The sequence below is a fragment of the Bos indicus x Bos taurus genome, chromosome 17 (assembly GCF_003369695.1).
Source record: "Bos indicus x Bos taurus breed Angus x Brahman F1 hybrid chromosome 17, Bos_hybrid_MaternalHap_v2.0, whole genome shotgun sequence".
Lineage (NCBI taxonomy): Eukaryota > Metazoa > Chordata > Mammalia > Artiodactyla > Bovidae > Bos > Bos indicus x Bos taurus.
The window spans coordinates 8,920,385-8,946,473 of record NC_040092.1 but is presented as its reverse complement, the minus strand read 5'-3'; the positions used below and the strand labels follow the sequence as shown (position 1 = coordinate 8,946,473).

Below are 26,089 nucleotides of genomic sequence, written 5' to 3'. Positions count from 1 at the left end.
CCAGGCATCCTGCAGACACAGTGCTGGGGCCCCCACCCCACCCCACTCCAGAGCCAAGGATGCCTCTGAGTCTGAGCTGGAAGGACAGACATGTGGCCACTCAGGACCCGCTCCTGTCAGCTCAACCGGCCTACACAGCAGACCCAGCAAAACCACAGTCATGGTCGTCAGAATGGCCATCATCAGAGAGTCTGCAGAAACAAATGCTGGCGAGGACGAAGAGAAAAGGGGACCCTGGAACACTCCTGGTGGGCATGCTAACTGGTGCTGCTACTATGGAAAAGAGTATGGAGGCTTCTCAGAAAACTAAAAACAGAACTGCTATATGACTCAGCAACTCCCTTCCTGGGTACGTATGTGTATATATAACCCAGCACTAATGTGAAAAGATACATGACCTCAGTGTTCACAGCAGCACCGTTTACAGTAGCCAAGATACGGGAGCAATCCAAGTGCCCGACGACAGATGAATGGAGAAAGACGACGTGGCGTATACACATATACAAGGGAATACTGCTCAACCACTAAGAATGGAATTCTGACATATGCAGCAATGTGGATAGATCTAGAGAACACTATACAGAGTGACATTAGTCAGAGAAAGACAAGCACTGTATGTTATCACTTATATGGAAAACCTAAAAAAATAATACACATCAACATACAGGCAAAGCAGAAACAGATTCACAAAAATAAAACAGACAAAAAATAAACTAGGGAGTTACCAAAGGTGAGAGAGAAGACGGGAGGGACACACAGGGGCATGGGATTAAGAGACACAAACTGCAATGTATGAAATACCACAGCAACAAGGACATACTGTACAGCACAGAGAAATACAGCCATTATCTTGTAGTAACTTTTAATGGCACACAATCTGTAGAAATGCTGAATCACTATGCTGTACACCTGAAATGAATGTAATTTGTAACTCAACCTCACTTCAATAAAAAAAACAAAACATGAAAAGAGCCAGCCCAGCTCCCCGGCCCCTAACCTTGGCCTCGGAATCCAGGTTGGCAGGGTCGGCGGGCACGACCAACTCCACCGTCCGCGTCTCTGCAGCGATCACTCCGACGGGGATACCCCCCAGCCTGCAAGGTGGACCACAAGTGAGCAGGGGCGCGGGGCAGCACCCCAGGCCGGTTCGGGGGGGCAGGTGAGTCCAGCCAGCCCAGGCTGATATTCTACAGGCATGTGGGCCGGGATGAGGGTGGACAGAGAAAAGCGTGCTGTTTTCAACTTGGCCCTGAAGCGGTGAAAAGCCTCACAAACAAGCAGGCTGGAAAAGTCCTCTGGGTGCCCATGTCGGGGCAACAGCTGCCGGGGTTGTGGGGAGGCTTGGGCCAAGTCAGGGATGGGAGCAGCATCGTCCCCTAGAACTTTCTGTGATGATGGCCACACTCTCTAGCAGCCTGACCAGTGTGGCAGCTGTGAGCTGCACATGACCATGGAGCATCTGAAACACGGCAGGGACGGCTGAGGAACTGAACATGTGACATGCTCTTTCACTGTGTGATTCCTCTGAATTTGAGCTGTCACACGTGGCCAGCAGCCACCACGGTGGACAGCATGGGTCCAGACCCCACGCCACATCGGGAAAGGATGGAGGTATGCTAAGCCTGAGCAGCTTCAGTTACGGGCGGTCCATGGCGTCAGTCTCCATCAGCACCCGCCACCGGCTGCCCCTGGCCACCTGTGTCACTTGATTCCTCTCGGTTACGCTCCCAACAGTTTATGGGGCAGGTGTGGGGAGAGCAGTCTTCAAATCAAGCACTTCCATGTGGAAGGGGGAATAGATTTCATCTCAGTTTAAAGAATATTCCAGGGGATTTCCCTGGTGGTCCGGTGGTTAAGAATCCACCTTCCAATGCAGGTGCCATGGATTTGATCCCTGGGTGGGGAACTAAGATCCCACATGTTGCGGGGCAACTAAGCCCACATACTGGATGAAGACAGTGCAGCCCCCCAAAAAAAGAACATTTGAAAAAAGTAAAACACTTATGGAGAGAAGCAATCCCAGTAACAGACTTAGTATTTTAACAGTTATTACAGAGAAGTAAATAGCAACAATAATGGCAGCTGCTATTAACAACATTATGGAGCATTTATGATTTTTAAATGCTTTTTATTTATTTAAAAAATATTAACTACCATGTGGCACTTGGGATCTTAGTTACCCAGCCAGGTGTCAAACCCGCACCCCCAGCAGTAGAAGCAAGGAGTCTTAACTGCTGGACCACCGAGGAATTCCCCATTTGTGATATTTTAAATGCCTAACACATCACCACTTCTATTAATCCCAGCAATCCTTTGGGAGTGGGAAGGGGCGGAGTTATCAGCCTCATTGTACAGATGAGGATGTAAAGGCCCAGAGCGGGTGAGTGACAGCAGAGGTCTGACTCCAGAACCTGAACTCGTAGTGCCTGTCTTGTGCCAGGAATCTGAGTGGTAAATTATGAGGCTGTTGCTTTGGGCTCCATAAAAGGAAGAACTCTGGGGCAGCTGGACTCATCCCGAAGAGAAGGAGTGAGCTCAGCTTTGAAAGAATCCAAGCATTATGCCTTCCGCCAGCTCTGGTATACAATAGCGGTTCCTGCCCACGGCCCTCCTAAATGGAGTTCGTACTTCTGACTGTGTGGTTTTCCAGAGAGTACCAGGGCCACCTTCTGATTCCCAAAGGGGTTCATGGCCCCCCTGGCGAGGGTGCCCTGGCCCAGGGGCAGACACAAGGGGCAAGGGTCCTGGCCCCAGGAAGAAGTTGGTGGTGTGTCTTCTAAAGTTATGGACAAATCCAGACTCTATGAAGACTTTCATCAGCCAGAAACACTCCCCGCCCCCCAACTCTCTGCATTGGTTTTTCTTTCAGAAAATCCAAGACCAGGGAGAAAGCATCGCTGAGGCCGCCTGGGCCCGCCCTCAGGGTTACCTTGCTCGTCCCGTCACCACAGTCTGGGCCCAGGGCACCATGATCTCCTTGAAACTGCCCTGGTCAAAGAATCCACTCTGCCAGGATCCCTTCAGAGCTGTGGGCAGAAGGGCAGAAGCTCAGGCCGGGGTCTGGTTGCTGAGGGCCCCCGGTGTCCACCTGGAGGGCAGACTCCTCTGCCCTCTCTCTAGGACAGCCTGACGTTGACAGCCCAGATACCTTTGTTCCTGGAAAACAACAACACTTCCCCTGCCCAGCCCCCAACACACAAAACCAGGGCTGCCAAACGATACGCCGAATCCGGAAGTCAGTCCATACAGAACACCCACCACACCAACCTCCCTCAACGCCAGGCACGAGGAGACCCTGGTCACAGCCTCTGCAAAAAGAGCAGGTGGCTGCCTTCGGAAGGCACGATTTCAGAAGGGACCATCTACTCTGAAAAACACTCATCCCGGACCTGGTGGCTGCAGCCTCAAAACCGTTACACTGAGAAGAACGTGTTCCATTGAGAGACAGAGAGGCAGAGAAAGGGAGAGTGAACAAGCGGATGTCGGTTGCGGCCATCCTGGGGAGGACGCGGTGCCTGGGATCCACACCGCGCTGTACGTGTCTGTGGTTTGGACACGAGGAGGCAGGTAGCAGGAGAGATCTCACTTTGCAGGAATAGCGGGGCTGGGCCCCTGGGAGCAAAGCACCCCAGCCTCAGGGTCTGCCTGGGGGCCGGCCCTACTAGCTGGAGCAAATGGTCGGTAACATATCAGACGTTTTTAAAAATCAAGCTAAAGCCAGTGCTCGCAGGTGAGAAAGCCTAAGAGAAGTAGCAGAGGAGGGGACAGGCCACGGGGCATCTTTCGCTGGTGGAGCCGGCACGCTCCTGGCGGCACCTGCCTTGCCCCACGCAGCTGGAAGGAGAGGCCGAGTTCTAAAGGGGGCAGCACGTGAAATTCTAGACTCGGGATTGTGGCAACAGGGGCAGCTCAGCTTTCCAGTTCTGTCCTGGTGGCTCAGAATGTAATCAGATGCCTCCATGAGGCCAACCTGTCCCTTTGGGGGAGGGGGACAGGGAGGGAGGGAGGGAGAATGTGGGCACGTGCAAGCACGTGCGTGCACACGGGTGTGTTTGCATATATGTGTGCACACCCACGTGTGTGTCTACAAACGGAGCTGCAGAAGAGGCAAAGTTGCTCGTCCTGGGTGAACTCATGGAGAGCTACCTTATGAAGGTTTAAGCCAAACAGAAAGAGAGAGGGACAGAGAGAGAAGCGCTCTTCTCTCTGAAACCCTGAGGTTGCAGCCCCAGCGTTGCCACCTATGTGACCACATCTGGGGCAATTTCGGGGAAGGAGGTCATGACCTCTGCTGCTTCTCACCTCCATCCATCAGCTCCAGAAACCGGAGGCTGTTCCCACCCCTTCTCGGTCATCAGCTTGGGAAAAGCACAGAGAAAAATCTCCATTCTTCCACCCCTTTTTGCATTCGACCTCAGGTGTATCCCTTGGCGATAATCTTCTACTGACTCCTTCTTTTATCTTGGTGGCAGAAAAGAAACCCCAAAACCCAGGGCTCGGACAAAACCCCGGAGGGACCTACTTGGGTGAGGTCTTCCTGCAAGCAGCCACCGGGGGTCGTAGGGCCCGCGAGATGGTTGGAATTCAATTTCTCTGTCAATGGGGTCCTTGGGTGTGACGACTGGGACTGGGCTGCGATTATCCTAGGAAAGAAAGTCAGGTCTCCCACTCGGTCCTTCGGGCTCGTCAATAATGTCTGCAATTCACTCTTTGCCCTCCTCTCCCCTTCCGACTATGGTGATGCCTGGCTACGTGGCAGAAGCCCAACCCAAAGTAGGTCATCATCACAATTAGGAGTAGCATTTGGCTGAGGGCCTGCCAAGCGCTGAACTCCACACATCATGTCACTGAGCCATCAGTGATAACACCCTGGGATGGGTGCCATTGTTACTCCCACTTTACAGATGAGGAAACTGAGGCTTAGAAAGATTAAGAGATGGTCCTGAGGTCTCATTGCTACGAGAAGGAAGCCAGAAATAAAATCCAGCCTGACTGCAAAGCCTGAGGATTCTCTGTTGTCCATGTTACCTCTTTTGATGACAGGCAATGTCACCTCTTTCTAAAGGATAGACACACAGCCTCCATACAAAGTCATCAAAAAAAAAAAAAAAGCAAATAACAGTGAGTACAGGGCTGGGCATCAGAGAGGGAAGGAGGGAAGAGAAAAGAAAAATTAACCCTAGACACGATTTCAGTGTTACCTACTCCCTACCCTTCCACACCATTTGGCAAATGAACCAGATAACAGAGTCTTCCAGGCTCCAGGCTTCAAGAGGCGGGGGCGGGGGGAAGGATACTGCACCTTTGGCATATAGGACAGCCATTCCAGGATGGTACAAACACCCTCAAAGTCATCTGGCACGGTGACATGCGAGACGCCATTGTGATGCATGATCTGCACACCGCCCAGCTGGTTGTTGGATGTGTAAACGTCTCTGCCCAGGACCTGCTTTGACATGACATGGTTAGTAAGGTCCTGCTCGACCTGGGGGCCTTCCATCTGTTCAGATGGTCCTCAACCCTGGCTGCAAGTCAGAATCACCTGGGAGCTTTCAAAAGTCCTGATGTCCAGGCTGCAGGCAGCCAGACCAATTACATCAGAATCTCAGGTATCTGTTGTTTTTTTTCAACTTCCAGATAATTCCATTATGCAGCCCAATTTAAGAACCAGAGATCCACCTGGTGACTGGTCATCTCCAGGCAAAACCCAACCTAGTGTTGCTGATGGAGCAGGTCTGCAGTGGGGCCAGAGAACTTTGTACTTTTATCATGATCCCAGGTAATGCTGATGCTGCTGGTTCAGGGGCCAGACTCTGAGACCCACTGTGGGATTTTTAGCAGACCTGATGTTAGGGAGGCCTTACAGCATTGTGGAAGGCATTTCAAGACAGTAAACAGTCACACGAAACTGTGTTCACTAGGAGTCTAACTATGTAAAGACATGAGATGAGAGGAAAACTACACAAAAACTACAGTAGGGACAAAATTACTTTTTTTGTTTTTTTTTTTTGGTCTTTTCCCAATTTTATGCAATGTGTAATGCTATTTTAATAAGTTTTAAAATTTAAATTACAGTAACACAGAGAATTAGTTCCACCAGAAGAGCCTAACACACACATTGTTGCTGTTAAGTCACTCAGTTGTGTCGGACTCTTTTTCAACCCCGTGGACTGTAGCCCGCCAGTTTCCTCAGTCCATGGGATTCTCCAGACAAGAATACTGGAGTGGGTTGCACTGGAGTGGGAAATGGCAATTTCATTCTCTGGTGGATTTTCCTGACCCAAGGATCGAACCTGCATCTCCTGCTTTGTAGGCAAACTCTTAACGCTGAGCCACCAAGGAAGCCCAATACACACCTATATGTATGTATGTATCTATCTATAATATATGTTAGCTCATAAGAGGCCCATATAACTGCAAAATGAAAGAACAGCTCTCATAATAGCAGGGATGGAACTGGCTTCTTTTTTCCCTTTTCTTGCTGCATCATGTAGCTTGTGGGATCTTAGTTTCCCAACCAGGGATTGAACCCGGGCCCTCAGCAGTGAGAGTGTGGAGTCCTAACCGCTGGACCACCAGGGAATTCCTGGAACTGCTTTCATGCTGAGAAAAATTCCCCACTGGGGACACTGGGAATGTCAGAATGAGCCCGCCCCCGCCCCAACACGTCCACTCCCCGGCTGTCCCTTCAAGGTGGTCACCTTATTGAGCGCCGTCGCCCCCGTGAGGATGATGTGGGAATTCTCCACCTGGATCACTCGCTGGCCCAGCCTCACCAGGTAGGCCCCGATCCCGAGGGCCCGGCAGCTCACCTGTGGAGACAGGACCCCTCCTGCATTCCTCAGGGCCAGTGCCCCACCCCCCACAGCGGGGACGGTCCAGGAGCCACTGGGCATGAGTGGAAGCTCAGCTTGGCCACGGGCATCCTGATCGGTGGCCGGACAGCGTGGGCTCAAGCCTGTCCTTCAGGCTGCCTGACCTCGACCGAAAGAATGGGGCTAGCGAGGAAGAGTGTTGTAAAGACACACGCAGACGTGGAATGTTCTGGCTCTTACTTCAAGAGGCATCTCTGTGGTTCTTCTGAGTTTGGTCATTCCCAAGACACTGCATGCATTCACACAATGAAAGGAAGCCTAGGAGGGCGGGTGAAACTGGGAAAAAATGATCGAGGTCTGTGTCCAGTTAACAGTGTCGTGCCAATGTCAGTGTCCTTGTTTTGATCACATACGACAGTTACACGAGACTCTATCACACGGGAGCTGGACGAGGGGCACCCACGACCTGCCTAAACTATCTCGTAACTTCCGACGCAGAACTATTTCAAAACAGGAAGATTTATACAGGCAGACCTCATTTTATTGTACTTCATGGATACTGAGGTTTACTTATTTATTTTTTAACAAAGTTTGTGGCAATCCTGTGTGTCAGATGAGGGTTAGCATTTTTTAGCCATAAAGGATTTTAAAATTAAAGTGTATACATCTTTAAAAGACATAATGCTACCGCAGACTTAACAGACGACAGTACAGTATAAACATAACTGTTACATGGATTGAGAAACCAAAAAATCTGTGTGACTTTATTACAATCTCCACTTCAATACTATATTCATTCACTTTACCATAGAGGTCTGGGACCAAACTGCGACATCTCTGAGGTGAGCCTGTCTGTGTATATATATATAAATTAGAGATATGTAAATGTATATCTATTTTGGAATATATAAAAATATTCCTTTTTATATCCTTCAAAAGAAAATGACATATTTTGGAATATGTAAATACATATATGTCTTTTTATTTTGAAATAGGTATGAAACATACATAATGACACCTACACGATATGCCCAAGGAAGACACTCAAGGCCAGCATTTTCCACCTTTGAAATTGAAGAGCCAAGACGAAGGGTAAAAGTCAGGACTTGAGTGACAGTTTACCACTGAAGAGAACTATTACTACGACTCCAACAGAAACAGAAGATATTTCTGTAAAGGCCACACTAGGGAATGAGAAGACAGTCACTTCGTACCAGTTAAAATTAGATAAAAGTTCTTTTTTTTTTTCCCACACTGCTGGGCATGCAAGATCTTAGTTCCCTGACCAGGAACTGAACCCGTGCCCCCTTGCAGAGAAAGTGTGGAGTCTTAGCCACTGGGCCACCAGGGAAGGCCCAAAAGTTCTTCTAAATACTCAATATCTTTTAAAGAAGAAGAGATTGAATCCTGATTCAAGCCAACCAACTATAATAAGACATTTTGAGATAACTACGGAAACTGAAGCCAAGCTGAGTTCTGACGATATAAAGAATTGCTGTTGATATTGTTGGGTGTAATAGAATCATGGTTATGTTATTTAAAAAGAAAAATGAATGGGAGAGCATTTGTCTAGCAAAGAGCCACACTATGGTACTTACAGATGGAAAGATATAAGTGGAGGCTGCTTTAAAATATTCCAGAACAGCGGGCAGATGGGCTGAGGATGCAGGAATGGTTACACGCTGACAACTGTTGGAGCCGGTGATGAGTACATGGGGCTCGTTATCAATTCTCTTTACTTTGGCAACTTTTTTTTACATTTATTTTTACTTGGAGGATAATTGCTTTAATTATGTTGTGTTGGTTGTTTCCATACAGCAAGGTCAATCAGCCATCAGAAAACACACGTGCCCTCCCTCTGACCCTCCCTCCCACCCTCTACCCCAGCCCACCCCTCTGGGTTGTCGCAGAGCGTTGAGTTGGCTCCGTGTCATGCACCAGCTTCCTGCTGGCTATTGTACGTATAGGAATGTATAACACGTGTCTCAGTGCTCCTCAATTCCCCCCACCCTCCCCTTGCCCTGCTGTGTCCACAAGTCTGCTGTGCCTGTGTCTCTATTCCTGCCCTGCAAATGGGTTCATCAGCACCAGCTTTCTAAATTCCATACATACGCGTTAATATACGATACTTGCTTTTCTCCTTCTGACTTACTTCACTTTGCATGACAGGCTTTTCCTGATTAAAGTTTCCATAATAAAAAGTTGAGTTGGAAAAGAAAACGGGCGGGGACTCACCATGCTGATGGTGACGATCTCGTCGTAGTCCTGGGAGGTCTCCCCAGCAATCATGCCTGAGCCCCTCAGGTTCTCTACGCCCAGGCCCTCCTCCTTCCCAATGATGTCCGTGATGACATACCTTTAGGAACCAAATGAGAGTTACAGACTGAGCTCCAGCCTAGGACAATCCAAGGCTGATGCGCTTCCCAAGGACCTGGAGAAGGAAGGCTGAGCAAGGTGAGAGACTGGAGGGTCAGAAAGCAGCCAACGGCGAGATGAAGGCAGGGGTCTAGGACCCTCACGATTGGCCCTCAAGTTTCCAGAAGGGCAAGTACAGCCTCGATGATGATCACCCCTCCAACCAAAGAGAAAGTCTGCTGATTCAGAGGCTGTCCTAACAAAGCATCACCCCTGCCCTGCACTCCTTCGGAGACAGTCTAGAACAGCCTTTGGTCTGCAGAGAGGTGGGCGTGTGCCCGGGGAAGGCATTCGGCTCATGACCGACCAATCGTGGCCACGGAAGTCCACCGCACAGCCGAGCCTCCCTGATGACCCGAGGCGGAGCTGATTAGTAATAACAGAAGTGCACAACAAACGCAGAAGCTGAAGCACCCCAAACCATCCCCGCCTCCTGGTCCGTGGAAAAATCAGTCCCTGGTGCCAAAAAGGCTGGGTTAGGCCCTAACCCGTTAGGGATTCACAAGGCATTTCAGTGCATTAAATGCTCTGAGAACGTCTGCAGTAAAGATGCTTGTTGGATCTCATCTAACCCAGTGTTTCTGAAACTTACTTGACTATGGAAAATCTTCCCACCCCCCACCCCCCTCCCCCCGCCACCCAAAATCAATGACTAACATCCCAGGAAACTCAGCCTGGGAAATTTTGATTTAAATCAGAATCTGATTTTAAAAACCTACAACCTTCCCTGGAAACGACACCAGTATCGCCCTTGACGTTCTCATGGAGCAGACCCTGTCCACGTCTTCCCAGCCCACCCAGTGAGTCAGTTTGGCTCATTTGGTCATAAAATGTGAGCCCGCAAGCTCTGGGGACATGCGGGAATCCAACCTAACTGTCCCCGAGTGATGTGCTGTTTTTGTGAGAGATGTGCCTCATGTGGGGACAGCAAGGATGGGGTCACCCTAAAGGGGGCCCCAGGTGTCTGAGCTGTCAGTGCCCACAATGGAAGCTGGGGGGACCCTCTGTACAAACACCCCCACCTGCTTGAGAAACTGTCAGCAGCCCAGAGGCAGATTCCCCACGAGCAGCTGAAATGAACCACAGTCAGAACATGGGAGCTGCCTGCTAAGTTATTTACCTGGATTCTCCATCTTCCTCCACGTGTTTACAATGGACGGAGTTCAGGGAGCTGATTCTGGTGTAGTCTTGAGGGGTCAGGTACAGGTATTTAATTCCCTTAAAAACATGTAAATACTTCAATGAGGCTATGAGTCCAGCTCCGTGTACTCAACAGCCACTGTTTTTAGTGCCAACACTGTGTTTGAAGGATGCAGGAAGGACACTGTGTTAATAACAGTCACCTGTCTGATGTTAACAGACATCTGATGTTAACATATTAATAACACCAATTAACTGAACGTCTGCTCTGTGGTTGCCACTCACCCTTACCACACAACCTCACTTTTCCTCTGGCCATCTCTCTGATTCACTATCTGTTTGTTTTTAAATCTTTATTGAATTTGTTACAATATTGTTTCTGCTTTATGTTTTGTTTTTTTGGCCCCCAGACACAGGGGATCTTAGCTCCTCCACCAGGGATCGAGCCCTCGGCCCCTGCATTGATAGGGGGAGTTTTAACCACTGGACCACCAGGGATGTCACTGATTCAGTGTTGTTTAATCATCTTTTCATTCTCTCTCCCCAAAGGAGCCTTTCAGATACTTCTTTTTCCCTGATTACCAACCCCTTTGCCCCAGTCAAGTTTTATTATAGATATACTGGTTATGTAATAAATGTACGCATATGTGTGTGTGCACTTCTACATGAAAATAATACTTTTTGTCCCTTTTGTGGGACAATACCACCTCCTTGAGAACCTGTGCCGTGGTTGCAAAGAATGCCTCTGTTCCCTGCATTTTCACATCACAAGATGTGTGTTTTTCTTTATTCATTCTGCCTTTTATGATGTCCTGAGGTCTTCTGGATGAATTGTAAGAACTTCCTGAGGCCAGGGATTATATACCACTCACCTCTGCATCCTTGGTATGTACTGTGTTCAGAAGATGCTCAGTATGTATTAAGTACATGTTTATATAAGAAATAACTAATTTCATTATTTTTCTCCAAGGATCCTTCTGAGAGCTTCTGAAGTAGCTCAGTGGTAAAGAATCCGCCTGCCAATGTAGCAGACACGGGTTTGATCCCTGGGTTGGAAAATCCTCTGGAGAAGGAAATGGCTGCCCGCTCCAGGATTCCTGCCTGGAGAATCCCATGGACAGAGAAGCCTGGCAGGCTATAGTCCATGGGGTCACAAAGAATCGGACATGACTGACTAACACTTTCAGAGCTCTCTGAAGTGACTACTACGATTATTCGCACTTTACAGATAAGGAACCTGAGCCGTCTGCTCGTGGCGAAGAAGGAGTGAGGGCTCCCAGGTGGCGCTAGTGGTAAAGAACCCGCCTGCCAATGCAGGAGACGTAAGGAAGGCAGTTTCGATCCCTGGGTCAGGAAGATCCTCTGGGGAGGGCATGGCAGCCCACTCCAGTATTCTTGCCTGGAGAATCCCACGGACAGATGAGCCTGGCGGGCTACAGTCTATGGGCTTGATGGCAAGAGTAGGACGCGCTGAGTTTGGACTTAGCGACCAAACCACCACCACCACGTGTATCTGTGCCGTCTAAGAGCAAGACTTTTCTCCCCACTCCCTTAGAGGTGCTGTCACCCCCTCGGAAAACACAGCAGGAGCCAGGTGGGATCACAGTGCCACGCCAGCTTTGTGCGGTACCTTGTGGGGGTCTTCCGGGTCCACCCAAGCCACCTGGAACATGTGCTTGATCTCCTCTGCCAGGCCGATACGGGCCCCACTGTTGGCCGCGAGGTAGACTCTGGGGATGCCCTCGGCCCGGGCCAGCTCAGACGCCCGCAGGTACAGAAGGTCTTCTCCGGGGCCAAAGGATCCGATACGGAAGGTGATGTCATTGCTGATGAGGATAATGTCACGCCCTTCGGGGTACTCGAGGGTCTTCAACGTCATTTTGAAGGCCACCATGCCCACCTGGAGAGGAGATGAGTGCACAAGAAAACAGGTTTGCTTCTTCAGGGAGGAAGAAGATTTTTAAGTTTTTTTTTTTTTTTTAATGTGGACCATTTTAAGAGTCATTATGGAATTTATTACAATATTGCTTCTGTTTTATGTTTTGTTTTTTCGGCCATGAGACACGTGGGATCTTAGTCCCCCGACCAGGGATCAAACCCGCACCCCCTTCACTGGAAAGTGACAGTCGCTCAGTCGTGACCAACTCTTTGCGACCCCATGGACTGTACAGTCCATGGAATTCTCCAGGCCAGAATACTGCAGTGGGTGGCCTTTCCCTTCTCCAGGGGATCTTCCCAACCCAGGGGTCGCACCCAGGTCTCCTGCGTTGCAGGCAGATTCTTTACCAACTGAGTCACCAGGGAAGCCCTTCCTACACTGGAAAGCAAAGTCTTAACTACTCAACAGCCAAGGAGGTTCCTAGGGAGAAAATTTTTTTAAAGGGTGATTCCAGCCAGGAGCTGGGTTCTGTGGGTTTGCTTTTTTTTTTTTTTTAATTTTATTGAAGTATAGTTGCTCTACAATGTTGCGTTAACTTCTTCTGTAGAGCAAACTGACTCAGTTCTTTACCTCATTTCCTCCAGGAAGTCGGTTCATCTCCACCAGCTGGCCCTGCGGATCCAGCACGAGTTCGGTGTACGTCAGGATGTCTTTGGGGTACTTGTCCGGAGAGGGCCACATTTTAAAAAGAGCCTGCAGAGAAGGGAGGAAAGAGAAAAGCTGAAGTTGCCAGTAAGGAAGTACATTTTCTAGGGCTGCCTTTCTTTCTTAATCGCAAACTATTTAAATCACGCAGCAAAAACATGCAGAAAAAATAAATACCCGTGCATCTATCTTGCAGTTTTGTCAAATCATAATTTCTCCAAAGTTGCTTTAAGAATTTTTTAAAAAGAAATAATAGAAATGCAGCTGAAGCCCCTGGTGTGCTCCTTCCCATCTGTCCCTCCCCCTGCTCCCCTCAGGTAACCATTATCCTGAACTTGAAAGAAAGTGAAAGTTAGTCACACAGTTGTATCCAACTCTTTGTGATCCCATGGATGTAACCTGCTCAGCTCCTCTGTCCATGGAATTCTCCAGGCAAGAGTACTGGAGTGGGTTGCCATTTCCTTCTCTAGGAGATCTTTCCAACCTGGGGTTTGAACTCGGGTCTCCTGCTTTGCAGGCAGATTCTTTACCAGCTGAGCCAGCAGGGAAGCCCATCCTGAACTCAGTGTCAGTCAAGTCCTCTGTATGTGTTTATGTCTTTATCTCATCATATGTGCAGACATTAAAACATGTAGCATTATTTTGCATGACTTCTCTTTTAAATAAATGGTGTCACACCAGACATGTCCTTCTACAACTTATTTTTCCAACTCTCCAGTATAGTTGAGAGATTTATCCATGTTGATAAATTTAGCTCTGGTTTATTCCTTTTCCCTCATGTTCAGTTTTTCATGGTATGAATATGTCACAATTTATTTACTCATAATTTTTAGTAGAAACGTTTAGCTTTCCAATTCTACAGTACTACCGATAATGCTATAATGAACATTCCTATGGTCTTTTTACATGGGTATATTCCTAGGAGTGGAATTGCTGGGTCATAGCATATGTGAATCTTCAGTTTTCCTAGATATTATCAAATTGCTTTACAGTAAGAATGTGTGAGAACTCCTTTGCTCCATATACTTGTCCACATCTGGTTTTGTCAAATATTTTCATGCTTTCCCATCTGCTGGGTGTGAAATCATGCTGTGATTTTTTTTTGCTGTGATGTTGATCTGTACTTAACTGACTGTCACCTAGGTGAGCACCTTAAAATATATTGATCAGAGTTTCTCTTACATAATATTGTTCTAATCTCTTGCTGGTAACAGACATCGAAACATATTCTCCCAAGCTGGGGTCTTTTTTAAAAAAATTAATTTATTTTAATTGGAGGCTAATTACATTACAATATTGTGGCGGTTTTTTGCCATACATAGACATGAATCAGCCATGAGTGTACATGTGTCCCCTGATACTGATCCCCCCTCCCACCTCCCTCCCCACCCCATCCTTCTGGGTTGTCCCAGAGCCCCAGCTTTGGGTCCCCCAACCTGGGGTCTTTTTACATAAATAACTTTTAAATTTTAATGTAGTCAAATTTGTGGGGTTTTCCTATGCTTATGCTTTTAACTCACTCCAAGTGGTTTTAATCTCTTGAAATTTATTTTTGTACACCAGATGAGGTAGAAATAAAAATTTATTTTCCCAATTAGATAAGAAACGTCTTTGTATCTTTTCGTGAGATGTATTCCCCTTCATTCACAATTCCACCTCTGCATTCTGTCAAGGCTTTGTTTATAAGTGGGTCTGATTCTAGACTCTATTCTGTTCCATTGGTCTATCTGTTTAGCTCCATTACAATAATATTATGCATTACATATTAAGTACATTACATTATTAAGTACATTACATTATTAAGCTGCTTGAAAAGTGACTTATTTTAAAGGATGGCTAAGACAAGTTCCCCAGATTATTTTTTTCAAAATTGCTTTTGCTACTCACAAACTTTTACTTTTCCTATGAACTTTTAAGTTACACCCACAACTCCAGAATTATACTGAATATATTATGTGGGGAACTATTATCTTTACAATATTGACTCTTCTGATCATTCATAAGCACGATGTATCTCTGTTTATTTAGGCTTAAAGTACTTCCATAAAGTTTCAAAATTTCCCCTATGTTTTTTTAAATTTATTCCTTGTATGTTTTTTAAATTTATTCCTAGGGAAACTTTAGAGTTGATCTTAATATTGTAAACAGCATTTTTCCAATTAGATTTTAGAATTATTGCTTGTCTATGAGAGCACAATTAATTTTTGTATACTGATCTAGCTGGAGAAGGGAATGGCAACCCACTCCAGTATTCTTGCCTGGAAAATCTCATGGACAGAGGAGCCTGGTGGGCCACAGTCCATGGGGTTGCAGAATCAGGCACAACTGAATGAATAAGCATGCACTTGTATCTAGTAATCTTGCTGTATTCTCTTGCTATGTCTTCAAATCCTCTTGGATTACTTGTATAGGTATCTTATCATCTACAAAAAACACCACTTTGCTTCTTTCTATTCTTGTATCTGAACTCCAGTTTTTTAAAAAAAGGTGGAACAGATGGAGTAATTCAATTTCACTAATGCTTATAATCTATATTTTCTATTTCTTCTTGAGTTAGTTTTGATAAGATGTATCTTTCTGGGAAATTTTCCTTTTCATCTGTTCTCAAATTTATGGGTAGTCCACAGTACTCTTTCTTTATCTAAAAGAAAAGTGGATGGATTTATTTTTGATGTGTCTGCTTCTTATTCTTGTGGCCCATGATGTCCAAGGCAGGAGGATACAGACAATAACATTCTTAATCATAAAAGTTTCCATTTATTAAAATAGCCTCTGCTGCTACTGCTGCTGCTGGTAAGTCGCTTCAGTTGTGTCCGACTCTGTGCGACCCCATAGACGGCAGCCCACCACGCTCCCCCGTCCCTGGGATTCTCCAGGCAAGAACACTGGAGTGGGGTGCCATTTCCTTCTCCAGTGCATGAAAGGGAAAAGTGAAAGTGAAGTCGCTCAGTCGTGTCCTCTACTGAATACTTAATATGTATTTCTTACTACAACCTTGGGAGGTAGGTACTAATTATTATTCTCATTTAACAGAGGAGAAAAGAGAGGCCTCGAGAGGTGAAGGAACTTGCCTGGAGACACACAGGAAGCAAAGGACAGATGTGGGATTCAAGTCCAGGACTTCCTGACCCTAAACAGCAGCTTTTCCTACTACCTTGCATCTCATGCCTAAAGTGCATGGATGCTTTCCTGTCTACAGTAGAAGTCCACAGGCTCAGTTTCATGAATGTCATTCACAAGGCAATGGAGAGGATGTACAAAGGCATCCTTATCACCAATGCAAGTGTGTTCAGTTTCCTTGAAAGGCGCTTCTATGTAAAAAAATATAGGCATAGAAGACATACTTGAAGGAAGTATCCAGTATATATTCTGTGTCCAGTGTATACTTCAAAATTCATCAAAACATAAAACATTCTTTTTTTTAATTCATCAAAGGTAGTGACCCCATCCTCTTCCTCATGGTCTATCCACCCTTAAAATGGTGCCTGGCTTATGGCAAGTACTTAATATAAGCAGTAACAAGACCAGGAGGAAATGGTAAGCAATTTGTCTTTAGTATATGGAACTAGGAGTTACTTTTTTATTCCTTCCACTCTCCTTTGTTGTCCAAAGTTTCTATATTATATTCTTTTTACCACTGGGATGAAATAAGTCTTGTTTTTGAAAAATATACTACAAAGTCATTCCCAGTATTAGTTTCTTTTCGTTTATGAAGACTGTTTTTTAGAGTGAGGTCTTTAGAAAAGTAACTGAGAATGGAGATTGTGGATGCTGGTGGAGTCTTTAAAGGGGGACCCCCGGCAGTGCTGAGTCTCAGTCCCAGGACTTACCTGCCTGAACATTTCTGGGAAGTCATACACATAGGTGGTACCCAGGGACTGGGCCTGGAATCGCTTGGCCTGAAGCAGATCCTTGGTGACGTAGGGAGTGTTGATCAGCATCCCATGCTGGGGGCCTTGCTTGTTGCCAAAGGAGTGAAACAAGATCTGGACCAGAAAGAGAAAATCAGAGAGTGAGGGAGGCAAGTCTCAGAGAACCACACTCTTGCTCAATTTATTTCTTCCTGCTCCTCAATGAAAATGCAAAGAGGGAATGCTACTCAGCCTTAAAAAAGAGCAAAATAACGCCATTGGCCGCAACATGGATGGGCCTAGAGATTATCATGCTAAGTGGAGTAAGTCAGAAAGACACCACATGGTATCACTTCTGTGTGGACTCTAACATATGACACAAAGGAACTTTTCTGAAACAGACACAGACCCGCGGACGTGGAGGAGAGGCTTGGGCCTCTGCTCTGACGCGACTTCTGTGACCCAGCCCGGCCTTACGTTTCCAGATCTGGGGTCGGTCACTTCCTTGTAGAGGCTGATGTCCAGGTAGTAGCCTGACTCGTTGGTGATGAAGAGGCGGATGGGGATGGCGCTGTCGGCGGTGGTCTGGCGGATGTTGATCTTGACCTCAGCCTGGAGCACGCGGAGCTTCCAGAGGCGGCTGCCGTAGCGCATCACCATGGACCGCACCGACTCCTCAATCTGCAGCAAACCACAGCGGTGCAACTTCAGAACCTAGACTGCACACACTCCTAACAGTTCTCACTCTGATGATGACAGAATGGTGAGGTATACCGAATGCAAAATGCACTGATGTATACAGCGGAGTGATATGTTGCATGTATCATCGTTAGCTGATAAGAAGCAAAGGCATCTTCGACTTAAGCTCAGTATCTCGCTCTGTCCCCACAGTTACCCAGAGAGGCTAGCATTTTTGTCCCCTATTGACAGAGGAGGAAACTGAGGCTGTAAGAGCTAGTGCTCCTATGTTACACCGTCTTCCTCTCCTTCATGTATCCCAAGACTAAGCATTTTCTCTTCTGGGAACGACATGAACTGATAGAGCTGGGGAGTCAGCATGAGCCTCTGCACCCCCCCACATGCCAACCCGATGGACTGAAAGGACTTATTTCATCCCAGAATCGCCATCACAAACTCCAACCCGATGGACTGAAAGGACTTATTTCATCCCAGAATCGCCATCACAAACTCCAACCCGACGGACTGAAAGGACTTATTTCATCCCAGAATCACCATCACAAACTCCAACCCGATGGACTGAAAGGACTTATTTCATCCCAGAATCGCCATCACAAACTGCCGGCTTGTGAGGAACCAGCCATGGAGGATGGTTGGGTCACAGACCTCAGGTGCTCACCTGCTCCCCCACCCACAGGCAGCCCATAACAGAGCCTGGAACCAGGGAGAGGCCAGAACTGTGTTTTGCAAAGGACATTCTATTCTAGGCATCCGCATTTCCCAAAAAGTGAAGCATGCCCATGGAGGGGGAACATCCTTAGGGACAGTCCTCAGGGGGGTGGCTGGAATACGGTTCTAGAATTAATTGATGGAAGCTTTGTGCTCCACCTGCAGCAATTGAGGCTCAGACACGCACGTATGCACCCTACAACTCGGGTCTCGCACACCGGGAGGCAATACCACGAAGCAGGAGGGTCCCAGGGAAGGTGAACCCCCAGAGCCTGGTGAGGGCCCTGCGCGCCGAGGGGAGACCTTGGAGGGGTCCATGATGACGGTGGGCACGAAGTTGAGGAAGATGTGGTTGCAGTCTGTGCGCACGCTGGTGTTGTTGAATGCCACCTCCAGCTCGTCCATGGCCTCCAGGAGCAGCCGCTCGCCCTCGTTCTGGAGGTACTCGAAGGAGGCTTCCTGTCAAAGTGGGAGGGGGCAACCGCTAAGGCCAGGGGTGCAGGGCTCAGAGTCAGGGAGAGGGGAGAACAACCCCTCCTCCGAAAGGTGTGCCCAGTAAGACAGCAGAGCCCCACCTCCAGAGGCAAAGAAATGTTCAAGGCCGTCTCGTGTACACGGCACCTCTTTTATTTTCTGTGTTTTCTGCTGTGCTGACCCCAGAGGGGTCTTACAGTCTCTTGCAAGATATTGTAAACAACTCTCCCATGAGCCCTTGCTTTTCAGGCAAACCAACCAATCCAACCAATCCAAGGTCCACACCCCGCTACTCCTCATCAGGTTCACGCCCCAGGCTACTGTCCTGGGGCCCTAATCACCCCAGGGCCAGGCATCAGACAACGAGACAGCCCCTACGTTCAGAGCCTGCTGAAATCACTCAAGCCAGCCACTGCCAAGTCTGCCTGCCGCTTCACCTGGTCCTTCTTGCGAAACCCACAATAAAGGCCCCTGTCCACGAATCCCCCCTCCCACGGCCTCCTGAGCAGCCCTGGCACTTCCCCACGTGGTCCCCATGATACAGGGTGCCCCCTCCCCTTGGGATCTGTGAGTGACAAACCATCTTTTCAACAACCATCTCCTGGTCTGTTGGCCTTTCCCTGGTAGCTCAGCTGGTAAAGAATCTGCCTGAAATGCGGAAGACCTGGGTTCGATCTCTGGGTTGGGAAGATCTCCTGGAGAAGGGAATGGCTGCCTACTCCAGTATTCTGGCCTGGAGAATTCCATGGACTCTACAGTTCATGGGGTTGCAAAGAGTCAGACACAAGTGAGCGACTTGCACTTACCCGGATAATCATAAAAGCTATTAGAACATCTGAGGCAGGAAAACACTGAGATTAGCTTAGCACTCATCACTAGAGGATTCCTTAAAAACATTGCATACACATGATACCTCCGTGCTAGGGGACTGCAGGGAGGGGATCATCTTCATTAACATAGAACGAGGTCTACAGTAAAAACCAATTCTTTACATGGTATGTCCAGCCTGAGCTGGAACCTTCTACCTACAACCCAATTCAAATACACATATGGAATGAGGCCTACAAAGGGTCACCAACAGGGCTGACCCCTGAGTGGCAGGATTCTGGGTCCTTTTCTTTTTTTGGCCAAGCCACGCAGCGTGTGGGATCTTAGTTCCCCGAACAGGGATCGAACCTGTGCGCTCTGCATTGGAAGCAGAGTCATAACCACTGGACCACCAGGGAAGTCCCTCCTTGATTTTTGGAAGTATTCTCAGTATTGCTTGCAATCTTCACAGGATAGTCATGAATTACTTTTGTAAATGAGAGAAACAAGGGGATATGATGGTACACTCAATCAACAAATACAAAAAAAGCCCCTTAACAAACCAGGATCTGTCTTTTCTATCCTCCTGATTCTCTCATGCAGACACATCTCCGTGATGGAACAAAGAATCCTCACGTTACACCATGAAAGTAAGCCGCTATTACCTCCTGTCCCCTCTAGACTGGGCTGTCGGTCACAAGGCCAGGGCTGTGGGTGCCCCGTTCACCCTGCGATCCCCGCGTGCAGCCCAGGCCCTGCCCCGCGTGGGACTCAATCCTGCCAAGGCCGGCCCCCGAGGGACAAGTTCAGGGGGAAACACAAACACCCGCTGACCCTGACCTTGGTGATCAGGTCTGAGTGCCTGATGATGACCCGGATGAAGAACCTGTGGTCCGTGACCTCGGCGCCCTCCTTCACTCTGGCGGCACCCAGGTACAGGTGCATCTTGTGGTTGGCGCAGGGCATGGCGGTCACGTCGAAGTTTCGCAACCGGCTGAGCTCCAGCTGGAAGGCCAGGGCCGGCTCCAAGTGACGGTAGATGCGATCTTCTGCAAACTGCGGGCCGACCGGGGAGAGAAAACAGATGGACACACAGACACACGTGGAGCTGGACACTGAGGCGGCATGCCTGCTTGGTCCACGCCCTGTCCTGCACGCCCCCTGGTGCTGCGGGTTTAGTGCTCAGGAAAGAGGCAGTCATGGTGTCCTCTAGCGTGAACTCGAGAGATCGGAGAGTTGAGATTTTGCGAAGTTCCAGCAGAGAGGAAGGTCTTGTGCTGGTATAGGTCTCTCAGCCCTGGGGGAGCCCAGTGAGTCCCCAGCACCTCCTGGCCCACCAGGCTGTTTTCTGTGATCATGACACAGAGTGCTTCTCAAGAAGTCCCTGGTTTCCTTGAGGAGATTGGTCCCCAGAAGGAAGCGACTGATGGTGCTAGAGTTTTAACTGAAGAGGCTAAAGGAAGGATGGGTCTTAAGTAGTAAAGTGAGGCTCTGGATAGATTAAAATACTGTTTGCTGGATGCTGGGTCTGTGCTGGGAACAAGACCACCTGTTCTAGAACAGGGATGAGCAAACTTTTTCTCAAAAGGCCAGAGAACCGATGGAGTACACAGTCGGTCAAAGCCACAGTCCGACTTCTGAATCCACGTGCTCTGCGTCCGCAGATAAGGCCAATCACAGAGATTCCATCTGTGGTTGGGTGAATCCACGGATGTGGAAACCGCAGACATGGAGGGCTGAGTGTACTCGATTCTGCCTGATTCTACTGCTGGAGCCAGAAAGCCATAGGAGACAGCAAGAGATTAATAAGTAGGGCCTGTGTCCCAATCAAACTTTGGTGATAAAAACAGGGGGCTGGGGAATTTCCTGGTGGTCCAGTGGTTGAGACTCTGTGCCTCCACTGCAGGGGGCCTGGGTTCGTTTCCTGGTCAGGGAACTAGGATTCCACAAGCCATGTGTGGCATGGCCAAAAAACAAAACAAAAACCAACCAATCGATCCCTAAAAAACAGGGAGCCAGTTTGCAAGCCATAGTTTGCAAACCACTGTTCTAGAAGAATATAAACAAAAGAGGTTGGGAGACCTGTCTTACAGAGTTACAACAGCAAGTATAAAAATTCTCCAGGTGAGACAGAAATGTGTATAGCAAAGGCTGAAAGGGTAGGAAATGTGAGGTCTGAGGCCCACATACAAACACGGGGCTCTCACTGGAAATACCAGCCCAGAGGAAGGCTGGAGTCTGCACTTAAGTTGCACTTCTAGAATACAGGGATCATAAGGACTGGGGACAATATTCTTCCTGAATATCAAAGATCACAGGGAAGACAGAACCACTTCATTGCTCTTCACCATACCTCATCTCTTGCTCTGAATGTGAAAAACTTGGGAAATTCTTTCTGCAAAAAAGACATATGAAAGACAATTAAGTCAAGCAAGACTTATTTAAATATTTATAGACTTGTTTTATGATTTTTAACCATTACCCAGGCCACTGCTAGAACAAATCATTTGGAAAGCCATCTCTCCTTTAGCCACCGATCTTTCCCACCCCAATCTACAGAGCAAACTTCAAATAAATGGCACCGAGTCTTGAAGAATGTAAAGAACTCAGATGCGCCGAGCATGGGACTGACCTCTTGGGCAATCAGGAATGTGATTCTTCGGAGTCCACACTCCACAAGGATGTTTTTCTGCATTAAAAACCAAACATACAATGGGATCATACTTGGTCACACAAAGGAATGAAGTCCGGATACATGTTACTACTACCTGGATGAACCTTGAAAACATGCCGAGTAAAAGAGGCCAGTCCCCAAAGGCCTCATATTGTATGAAATTCCACTTAGTTTATTGATAGGAAACACCCAGAATGAGCAAATTCACGGACAGAAAGTAGATTAGTGGTTTCCAAGGTCAGGGAAAGGGGTGTTGAGTTGAGGGAAAATGGGGTGGCTACTAATGGGTATGGGGTATTTTGGTGGGGGTGGTGAAAACGTTCTAAAATATAATGATCGTAATGATGGTTACACAACCCTATGAATATATTAGTAATCTCTCCTTACTGACCAGGGATATGATCCAGGATCCCCAGTGGATGAATGGAACCATGGATAATACCAAACCCTATATATAGTAGGTTGTTGTTGGTTTTTTCCTATACATACCTACAATAAAGTTTAATTTACAAATTAGGTACTGTAGCCCGCCAGGTTCTTCTTTCATGGAATTCTCCAGGCAAGAATGCTGGAGTGGGTTGCCATTCCCTTCTCCAGGGAATCTTCCTGATCCAGGGATCAGTCCTGCGGCTTCTGTATTGTAGGCATATTCTTTACCATCTGAGCCACCAGGAAAGCCCACAATAGGAGATTAACCACATAGAAAAATTATAGCCATTTACTGTAATAAAAGCTATGTGATTGTGGGCTCTCAAAATATTTTCTTGTAGCTTAATGCCTTTTCTGTCTTAACTAAGCACTTATCACTCACTGTGGCCATAATGTTTGCAGTTTAAGGGTACATTTCTTTTTTCCTCCTTCACAATTTCATGGCTAGAAGAGTCAGTCTTACTGTAGATCTTAGCATCTCATATGTTTTTTTTCCTGCCTTATTAAGTCAAGAACTTTCACCTTTTCATTTAAGGGAAGCACCCTATGGCTTCTCTTTGGCATATCCGAATTGCCAGCATCGCTACCCTTGCACTTTGGGGCGTAATTAGGTAAAATTCGGGTGACTTAACATAACTACTGCAATACCATGACAACTGACGGGACAACCCAGCCACCTACTAAGTGACAAACGGTGGATGCGCTGGACAAAGGGATGATTCGCATCTGAGTCAGAGTGAGCAGAATGGTGCAATACTTCCTCATAGCAACTCAGAATGGCACACGACTCAAAACTGACAAATTGCCTATTTCTGGCATTTTCCATTTAATGTTCTTGGACTACAATTGGCCATGGGAAACTGAAACTAAGGAAAACAAAACTGCAGAAAAGAGGACTATGGTACCAAGAAGCACTGAACTGCACACTTTAAGTGGAGGAATGGTATGGTACGTAAATTATGTTCATACAGCTATTAAAATATATACACACACATTATTACACATGACACCACATGTTTATAAAACCAACCCAGTTATTTGCATAAGTGGTTGTTAACGTAAGTGACCATTTTAAAATTGGGAGTTTTGGACTTCCCTGGTGGCCCAGTGGTAAAGAATCTATCTGCCAATGCAGGGCACAGGGGTTCAATCCCTGGTTGGGGAAGATCCCACACGCCGCAGAGCAACTAAGCCTGTGTGCCCTTCAACTATCGAAGCCTTCACGCCCTTGAGCCTGTGCTCCGTGACAAGAAAAGCCACTGCAACAAGAAGCCCGAGCACCACAGCTAGAGGGCTGCCCCCGCTGTCCAGATAGAGAAAGCCCGCTCATGGCAACAAAGACCCCGTGTAACCAAAAACAAATAAATACAATCGTGAGTTTTCTGGCTTATCCCAATGAAAACACTGCCCTAAACTCCAAAACTATTTACTGACTGTATCATCTGCATAAGGTGGTGTATATACTGTGTCATCTTATTATGGCAACTCCCAGGGAGAGAGAAATGCCACCTCTGTGTTACTGGGGGGAGAAGCCAAATTTCTGGCCTGTTCAGCCTCCTCTGCCCAAGGTCACTGGCAAAGCAAAGCTGGCATGGGCAGCCAGGCCTGCGGCTCTGAAGCTCTCAAGACAACTCGGGCACATGGACACCTCATCAAGACAGCCCTCCTCCTTCTCAGGGACCCAGACCCAGAGGCTGCCCAGCATACCTTGGACTGCACGAATGTTCGGAAAATGGGCACCAGCTGCTCATCCTCCTGGTGGTCCGCGTGCTGGAGGGCCACATTCAGGATGTGGATCGGCTCCTCTCGGAGGCTCTAGGACAGAAAGCCAAGGGGGGCGCCAAGAAAACCAAGTAGAAGGGCCCGGGGCCCCAGCCCGCCCCTCCTCGGCTTGCTCCCTGCTCACACCCTCACCTTGCTGTCGTCCTCAGAGTACAGGGAATTCCGGGCCTCGCTGAAGAGGGGGGTGTCCTTGGGCATGTTGGCAAAGCAGGAGATGACCTCATCAAAGTTCCTGGGGGTGCGGGGCAGAGAGGGAGGGCTGAGGGGCCGCTGCCCCACGAGGTCATAGGTCAGATCCAGACCCTCCCTCTTTCCCAACCACCACGCTGCGAGCGCATCCAAGTCTGTACAGAGCTCCTGTGGTTCCTGACTAGGTCCAAGGCACTAGTGATGGGGTCTTCCCCCCAAAAAAGAATGAACCTATGTGGTTTGAGATGGTGAATAAAAGAAAGGGTTCCAATACTTTGGGGGCATGGCTAGGGTCCCTTTTTTATTGGCTGGGAGACTCCTGCAATCTCATCTCACTTCTCTGAGTCAACTGAGGATAACAGAAGTAATCACTACACCTCCCAAGGCTGTTGTAAAGATACGAGATAATCCAAGCATGATGCATAATATACAGGGGCAGGCTGAGAAAAGCGCAATGGGGACTTCCCTGGTGGGCTGGTGGTTAAGAATCTGCCTTGCAGGGGACGCGGCTTTGATCCCTGGTCGGGGAACTAAGATCTCACACGTTGTGGAGCCCACGCGCCACAACTACTGAGCCTGTGTGCCACAACTAGAGAGTCCGTGTGCCACAGCAAAAGATCCTACATGATGCACCAAAGACCCAACACAGTTGAATACATACATCAAGATTTTTAAACAGGGGAATGATACTGACATTTTTGAGCACGTTATCTACATACTAACGATGGTTTAAATACAATATTTTTAATGTATTATCTCATTTAACTTTCACGGTGACCCTATGAAGTAAGTCCTCTTGTGCCCTTTATACAGATGAGAAAACAAAGGTATTGAGAGAAATCATTTGTTCAGAGTCTTAGAGTCAAGAAGCAGGGTGAGCCAGTATTCAAAAGCAGGAGGTGCTGACATGAACTCACACTTTTGATGCTATATTATTCTATTATTAACTCGCTGTGCCGTGTGTCTAGGCCACCCCCACCTGCGTGTGCAATGAACAGGTGGGTTCAGGGGAAGCTCGCTCAAGCCCTATGGTTGGGGTGTTCTGGGGAGACTGAACCCTGCTGGGTACCTGACGAAATCCTCGAATCTCTGGAAGGCGACCATGGCCCCCATTCGCTGGGACTTGGGGGAGAAGCCACTGTCCATGAAGAGCTCCGTGCTGTGTCTCAGCAGTTCCGGGTTGGTGACACTGATGGGCACGGTCATCCTGCAGTGGGGGTGGGAGGTGGGGGGGGAGGTAGCCGCCTGCAGATCCAGCCCCAAGAGCCATTCCTGCCCTGGAAGCTTCAGTGAGCCAGCCCCACAACAGAGTCTTCTGAAAGAGGGGGGCTTAGAATCGGAGGTGGAAGGGATAGGGGAAGAGATCCCCCTCTGGCCATGCACAGCGCACCAGGGGCCTGGACCTCAGTCCTGCTGGTCTCTCACCGGACCTCCCCTATGGTCACAAATGCACACAGGTGTGCAGGGTCCAGTCAGGCTCGGCCTGGGGCGGGACGGTGAGATGTCACCCCTTGTGACCTTC

General features: G+C 48.0%; 1 protein-coding gene across 6 annotated transcripts in view; it reads right to left on the bottom strand.

The window, feature by feature from the left end:
- ACACB (acetyl-CoA carboxylase beta) overlaps nucleotides 1-26,089 on the bottom strand; it is a 116,568-nt gene that overhangs the window by 10,575 nt on the left and 79,904 nt on the right. For all 6 annotated transcript variants that reach the window (XM_027566507.1, XM_027566511.1, XM_027566508.1 and 3 more), the window contains 18 exons: nucleotides 25,637-25,774; nucleotides 24,511-24,610; nucleotides 24,304-24,411; nucleotides 22,126-22,182; nucleotides 21,847-21,888; nucleotides 20,334-20,549; nucleotides 18,516-18,671; nucleotides 17,283-17,486; nucleotides 16,785-16,940; nucleotides 12,880-13,002; nucleotides 12,001-12,270; nucleotides 10,351-10,448; nucleotides 9,051-9,171; nucleotides 6,702-6,812; nucleotides 5,303-5,446; nucleotides 4,523-4,643; nucleotides 2,930-3,026; nucleotides 998-1,094 (listed from right to left, as the gene is read on the bottom strand). In XM_027566507.1, coding sequence (XP_027422308.1) covers nucleotides 998-1,094; nucleotides 2,930-3,026; nucleotides 4,523-4,643; nucleotides 5,303-5,446; nucleotides 6,702-6,812; nucleotides 9,051-9,171; nucleotides 10,351-10,448; nucleotides 12,001-12,270; nucleotides 12,880-13,002; nucleotides 16,785-16,940; nucleotides 17,283-17,486; nucleotides 18,516-18,671; nucleotides 20,334-20,549; nucleotides 21,847-21,888; nucleotides 22,126-22,182; nucleotides 24,304-24,411; nucleotides 24,511-24,610; nucleotides 25,637-25,774 — 2,359 coding nt within the window. The remainder of the gene's footprint in view (nucleotides 1-997; nucleotides 1,095-2,929; nucleotides 3,027-4,522; nucleotides 4,644-5,302; nucleotides 5,447-6,701; nucleotides 6,813-9,050; nucleotides 9,172-10,350; nucleotides 10,449-12,000; nucleotides 12,271-12,879; nucleotides 13,003-16,784; nucleotides 16,941-17,282; nucleotides 17,487-18,515; nucleotides 18,672-20,333; nucleotides 20,550-21,846; nucleotides 21,889-22,125; nucleotides 22,183-24,303; nucleotides 24,412-24,510; nucleotides 24,611-25,636; nucleotides 25,775-26,089) is intronic.